Consider the following 7,476-nt stretch of genomic DNA (forward strand, 5'->3'; position numbering starts at 1 on the left):
TGACAGTTCATAACCGTCACAAAAAAGGAACGTTCGAACGTTGTACCGAACGGAACACTTCCAACCGTCACTAAAAATATTTTTTGTGGCGGTTGAACAGTAAACCGTCACCAAATGTTTTCTGTGACGCACTTTACGTGACGGTCATGGTGACGGTTTCAAACCGTCACCAAATATGTTTAGTGACGGTTTGCCATTTTTTTGTGACAGTTTTCTCTGTCACAAAATACACATTCTGTTGTAGTGTCACTATATATATATATATATATATATATATATATATATGATATTATTCTCTAGCTAGCTAGCTAGTAGCTAGCATTAATATTACGCTGTTTACATTGAATATGGTATAGGAATAATAGTACTACTTGTCCCGACAAATGGATTCCAACAAATTATTATTATTATTTTTATTTAGTGATTAAAAAAGTATTTTTGAATAATATTGTATTTTTTTAAATATGTAGGAATATAAAAAAGTAAATAAAAAGATAAAAAATAAAAAAGACCAAATGGCCTTATCGTGACCCATCCTCGTGCTATACTTAACCTCGGTGGGTGTAGCGGTACTAGTACTCATGCTATAGTACTAAGGAATTCTCTCAAGACCAAAGCTCGTGAAAAGAAGATCAAGCTATATATTTACAACTCAATTCAGCTATGGATGGTCCCATGGGGTTACTTTCACAATATCGATGAAAGTTATCGATCAATGTGGCGAACCCATTTTTGTTTTCGCACGTACGTTACATTGAGTAGAGGAGGAGAAATAATGTTGCATGCAATATGTTTGCATGTGCTTTGAGAGAAGTAGTGTAACGAAGCATGATTGAATCGGTGTGGTGTATGTGTACGTCGTTTTTGTAAGAGTTCTATTTGAACTTTATGTCCCACACATCCATATCTGATAGAGTTTTAAATAGTTGTTAGAGTTATAATGGGATTGAAACTCCTAAGAGATAAGATTAACTCTTATCTCTAATTATAGTCTAACTCAAAGACTTAGATTTCATGATGGCCAGAAATCTATAAATAGGACTGAGGGGTTAAAGGGTTCTCACCTACAACATTAGAGTGCCTCTAGCTATCGGGAGACACTAGTGAGGCCAAGTTGCTAGGGTGATCCTTATCTCATAGCCAGATTCATTTATTCATCAAACAGATGGAGAAAGGTACGTCTTTTATTATTATTGTTTATCATTGTGGATCATATAAAATCAAAGATCCATTTATTAATGTTCATGTTAAAATATCTAACATGTGGTATCAGAGCTTTAGGTTGATAGATTTTTTATGATCTCGATAAAATATACAATGAATATGTGTTTTCGTATATTATGATTCTATCATATTACGGAAGGTTAAAAATATTGATTTTATGATGATTTTATGATCTGGAAGAGAAAGTTCATAACGACGTTTTCAACATTAATTCTGTGTTATATGAAATACGATGCACACAACTATTATTGTATTTCGGCTCTACATCTGCTTTTGATTGGGCGTATGTCACATATTATGCATTGTTTACCTTGCTGTGTTTTAAAAAAAAAAAAAGCCTTGATAACACTAGGAGAAAATTGAGAAACCGTGTGGTTGAGGTTGTGGAACCATCGTATATGGTGGAACCACTGTGGGTGGTGGCCGGTGTCACGACACGCGGCTGTACAAGGAGGTGGACGGGACGGCACAGTGGGCTGTGAAATCCCAAATGAGTGTCGTCCCTGCCAAAATAAAATCCCGAGGGAGGACGGCGCTTGGAGCGAGGAGGTCTCAACCTCCTCGCCGGCGTCTCTGAAATGGCGACAGAGGGCTCTCAAGCCGACTGCCCGCGGCGATTTTGTCTAGAAATTTAGTAAACAAAACAAAACAAAACAAAAAAAAAAAAAAAAGAGGGGAAACCGTGAGTGAAGTGGACCTCGGTGGCGGGAGGAGGCTGGGAACGCCATGCCGTCTCTTCCTCGCCGGTGACTTCCACCATCGCACGGTACCGAAAGGAATATGGCACTGGAAGGCTGGTCTGTGTGAGCTGCGGCACCATCACAGGAAACAATGTTCATGTGGGCGGGAGAGAAAGAAACCGTAGGGTTTCTTCTAATTGATACGGGTCTGGGCCGTGGGCCTTGGCCCAGCCCGAGAGACTTTTTTTTTCTGTTTTGTAATGGGCCTGGGCCGTGGGCCTTGGCCCAGCCCGAGAGTTTTTTTTTCTGTTTTGTAATGGGACTAGGCCGTGGGCCTTGGCCCAGCCCAGAAAAGTTTTTTTTTTAAAAAAAATGTAGAATTTATTTTTTCTGTTATTGTTGGTATTAATTAAATTTTATGCATGTTATTATTGTTAAAGACATGTATTAAATTTTTTTTTAACATGCTAATTTTTGGTATATACATGTATTAATTAGATTTTATGCATATTATTAAATACATGTATGAATTGTTTATTTTGGCTATTATTATGTCATGCATATTTTATCCAATATAAGGCAAATGATTTACTTCAAAAATTAAGAAAATATTGGTTGCCCAAAGGTACAAGATTTTCTTAATTTTTATGATAAATCATTAAACCCATAGTAAGGTGGATATGATGGAGTGAACAATTTGTGTGTCAAGATCTACTCCCAAAGGAGGGTCTTGATGACACTTCTAGTTCATCCATCAAAAGTAAAGATTGGAGGGAACACTTTGTATATCAGAGTTTACTCCCAAAGGAGAATTCTGATGATACAACTAGTTCATCTACAGAATTTAATACTGGTGAGAACACTTTGTGTATTAAGATCTACTCCCAAAGGAGGGTTTTGATGATACTATTAGTTTATCCATAATTGTTTAAATTCTGATTATTATTTATAAGTGTCTAACTCAAAGCATTATGTGATAAAATTTTCTTGCAGTAAGCGTATCTACATCACAAATTTCATATGTTCCTGTTTTGACTGCTCTAATTTTTCTGAATGGGTTGAGCGAGTTAGGTTCACATTGGGAGTTCTTGACTTGGACTCATCACTTACGAGTCCAAAACCACCACCCATCACTGAGAATAGTGACAGAGATCAGAGAGAGTCATATAAACAATGGGAGAGATCAAATAGGCTGAGTTTGATGTTCATGAAAATGACCATAGCTGAAAATATAAAAAATTCACTCCCTAGTGCTGAGGAAGCCCAAATTTTTTTGAAAAATGCTGAGGAGAGGTTTAAGTCCGCAGATAAATCTTTAGCAGGAACACTTATGGCTAGACTTACCACCATGAAATATGATGGTGCTAAAGGAATGCAAGAGCATATCCTTGAAATAACCAATATTGCCGCTAGATTACAAACCCTTGGAATGAAAGTTGAGGAGTCCTTCATTGTTCAGTTTATTCTGAACTCATTGCCACATCAGTATGGTCCATTCTAGATGCATTATAATTCTATTAAAAACAAATGGAATGTGAATGAGTTGGCAAGTATGGTAGTTCAGGAAGAAGCGAGCCTGAAACAACAAGGACATTACTCTGTTAATTTTGTGACCAAAGAAGCCAGAAAGAAAGAGCACCAGTATGGCAAGATGAAACGAATTGGACCACCGAAAGGAAAGCAGCCTAAGAAAGTTAATCAGGTTCAACATAACAGTAGCAAATGCTACTTTTGTGGGAAGCATGGACACATGAAAGCTGAGTGTCCGAAACGTAAGGCTTGGTTTGAAAAGAAAGGTAAGTCACTTGCCTTTGTATGTTTTGAATCAAACCTTGTAAATGTTCCCACTAACTCTTGGTGGCTAGATTCAGGTGCTAATGTTCATGTTTCTATAACCATGTAGGGATACCTTACAAGCCAAACACCAAGCCCAGTGAACGATTTATCTTTATGGGAAACGATAATAAGGCTGAAGTTTTAGCCATAGGAACTTTTCGTTTGGTTTTAAGTACCGGTCAATATTTAGACCTTCATAACACAGTATATGTGCCCTCTGTGAGGCGTAATTTGATTTCTTTATCCAGACTAGATACTGATGGTTATTCTTTTTCGTTCTATAATGGTAGTTTCAGTTTGTTTAGAAATGATTTATCTATTGGTTCTAGGTTTCTTTCCGATGGTCTTTATCGACTTTGCCTCGATAATATATTTATTAAAAATACCTATACCCAGTACCATGAAACATGTATTGGAACTAAGAGAAACATTATGAATGAAAATTCTTATGACTTGTGGCATAAAAGATTGGGGCATATCTCTAAAGAACGGTTACAAAGATTAGTAAAAGAAGGGATACTTCCGCATCTTGATTTTACTAATCTTGAAGTGTGTGTGGATTGCATTAAAGAAAAGCAAACCAAACATACTAAGAAAGGTGCCACAAGAAGTAAAGGGCTTCTTGAAATAATTCACACTGATATATGTGGACCATTCTCCACTGAATGTTTTGGTGGAGAAAAATATTTTATCATCTTTATTGATGATTTTTCACGGTTTAGATATATGTACCTACTACATGAGAAATCTCAAGCTGTTTCAGTATTTGAGGTATTTCTCATGGAGGTGGAAAGGCAGTTAGATAAAAAAGTGAATCATCAGGTCGGACCGAGGTGGAGAATATTATGAAAAGTATGATGAATCGGGCCGTAACCCTGGCCCATTCGCCAAACTTCTTGAACAGCGTGGCATTGTTGCACAATATACGATGCCCAGGATGCCACAGCAGAACGGTGTTGCTGAAAGGCGTAATCGGACCTTATTGGATATGGTCAGAAGTATGGTAAGCAATACTACCTTACCCAAATCACTGTAGGGTGAAGCTATTAAGACGGCAATGTATATCTTAAACCGAGTTCCTAGTAAGTCAGTTCCAAAAACTCCTTTCGAGCTATGGACTGATAGGACACCAAGTTTAAGGCACATGCATGTTTGGGGTTGCCCAGCCGAAGCGAGACTTTACAATCCACATGAAACGAAATTGGATCCTAGAACTATAAGCGGGTACTTTATTGGGTACCCAGAGAGATCCAAATGGTATAGGTTTTACTGTCCTAATCACAGTCCGAGAATAGTGGAAACAGGGAATGCCAAATTCATTAAATTTGGTGAGATCAGTGGGAGAATTGAACCCAGAGATGTGATAATTGAGGAAGTACGGATAGATGTCCCTATACCTACATCCTCAGAAAGGATAATAGTTCCTCTAATTGATCATCACGATGATACATTGGAACATGTAAATGATTATCCATCTCAGAATGATAATATCATTGATGAACCAAGTTCGGAGTCACCAGAACAGGTTGTCTTACGCAGTTCTCAGAGAGACGAAGACCTACTATTTCAACAGACTATGTGGTGTATCTCCAGGAATCTGAATTTGGCATTGAGACAAGTAAAGATCCACTAACATTTTCACAAGCTATACAGGGAAATGATTCTAGTAAATGGATTGATGCCATGAAAGAAGAATTGAAATCCATGGATCAAAATCAAGTCTGGGATCTCGTTGAATTGCCTGAAGGGAGTAAAAGAGTCGGGTGTAAATGGGTCTTTAAGACCAAACGAGACTCAAAAGGCAATATTGAACGATATAAGGCCAGACTTGTTGCCAAGGGTTTCACTCAGAAAGAATGCATTGATTACAAAGAGACCTTTTCTCCAATATCTAAAAAGGACTCTTTCAGGATCATTATGGCATTGGTGGCTCATTATGATTTAGAGTTACACCAGATGGATGTGAAAACGGCATTTTTAAATGAAAGTTTGGATGAAGAGGTCTACATGGAGCAGCCAGAAGGCTACTCAGAAGAGGGCAAAGATCACCTAGTATGTAAGCTTAAGAAATCAATATACGGACTTAAGCAAGCTTCCCGACAATGGTACTTAAAGTTCAATGATACCATTACTGCCTTTGGATTTAAAGAAAACATTGTTGATCGATGTATATACTTAAAGGTCAGTGGGAGTAAGTTCATAATTTTGATTCTGTATGATGATGATATCTTGTTAGCTAGCAGTGATCTTGGCTTACTTTATCAAACCAATGGTTTTCTTTCTAAGAACTTTGAAATGAAAGATATGGGTGATGCATCTTTTGTGATCGGAATCGAAATTTTTCGAGATTGAAAACAAGGACTGTTGGGATTGTCTCAGAAAAGTTACATAGAAAGAGTTCTTGAGAGATTTGGCATGAAAAGTTGTTCATCACTGGACACTCCAATATCAAAAGGTGATAAGTTTAGCCTATCTCAATGTCTTAAAAATGAGTGGGAGCGCAAAGAGATGGCAAAAACGCCCTATGCATCAGTCGTGGGGAGCTTGATATATGGACAGATTTGCATGAGGCCAGATATTAGTTTTGCAGTTGGCATGCTTGGGCGCTACCAAAGTAACCCAGGGATGTCTCATTGGAAAGCAACAAAGAGGGTATTGCGATATTTGCAAGGAACTAAGGATTACCAGCTTACCTTCAAAAAAATTGACATTTTGGAGGTAACTGGATACTCAGACTCTGATTTTGCTGGTTGCTCTGATAGCAGGAAATCCACTTCAGGTTATGTTTTTCTGCTGGCTGGTGGAGCGATCTCATGGAGAAGTATGAAGCAAATAATCACTGATTCATCTACAATGGAGGTTGAGTTTGTGGCATGCTTTGAGGCCATAGTACATGGTTTATGGCTGAGGAACTTTATTTCAGGGCTTGGAGTTATCGACTCTATAACCAGGCCGCTGAGAATTTATTGTGATAATTCCTCTACAGTATTTTTTTCCAAAAAAGATAGGTATTCTAAAGGTGCCAAGCACATGGAGCTCAAATACCTAAGCATTAAGGAGGAAGTACAGAAACAAACAGTGTTCATAGAACATATTAGTACTATGCTTATGATAGCAGACCCATTAACAAAGGGTCTAGTAGCAAAGCTATTTAAGGAACATGTTGATAGAATGGGTCTTATGATATGAACATGTTAATGAGCTTGTAAATGTTTTGAATTCTATTTTGACACTTAATGATATCTATTATGGTTATTTTGTTTCTGTTTTCTTGTCTTTCCACTTTATATGTACATTAAATGATATGGATGAATGATGACAAGATAATATCAACAATAGACATGAATTGGAACCCAAGGCATTATAGCATTAGCCTTAATTATCCCAATCAAAGATCATGTTAAATTAAGTTACTAATGTTGTGGTACATGGAAGGGAATTTGTTGATTATATAATAAAGGACCGCCATGACTCGCATTAGTATCTAGTTTGACATTGATATTACGGAACTCATGAAATGTAAATTAAACTATGAAAAATTTCAAGAAATGAATTTGCGCAGTATGGTTAATTTCCTATAATAAACTCATGAACGGAAAATATCATTTATGAGCGTATGGGCCAAGTGGGAGAATGTAAGAGTTCTATTTGAACTCTATGTCCCACTCACCCATATCTGATAGAGTTTTAAATAGTTGTTAGAGTTATAATGGGATTGAAACTCCTAAGAGATAAG

The 7,476-nt window shown here is 37.2% G+C and overlaps 1 protein-coding gene across 1 annotated transcript; it reads left to right on the forward strand.

Annotated features, from left to right (window-relative positions):
- Positions 1–6,248: 6,248 nt before the first annotated feature.
- On the forward strand, positions 6,249–6,929 carry LOC118346123 (secreted RxLR effector protein 161-like). The gene has a single exon (XM_035687144.1). It carries the CDS (start codon positions 6,249–6,251, stop codon positions 6,927–6,929), a length of 681 nt encoding a protein of 226 aa, XP_035543037.1.
- The last annotated feature ends 547 nt before the right edge of the window (positions 6,930–7,476 follow it).

This window comes from Juglans regia, unplaced genomic scaffold (genome assembly GCF_001411555.2).
Source record: "Juglans regia cultivar Chandler unplaced genomic scaffold, Walnut 2.0 Scaffold_695, whole genome shotgun sequence".
Taxonomy (NCBI): domain Eukaryota; kingdom Viridiplantae; phylum Streptophyta; class Magnoliopsida; order Fagales; family Juglandaceae; genus Juglans; species Juglans regia.

Coding starts and splice junctions, on each gene's coding strand:
- LOC118346123 (XM_035687144.1), top strand. CDS start 6,249: ATGGCAAAAACGCCCTATGCATCAGTCGTGGGGAGCTTGATATATGGA.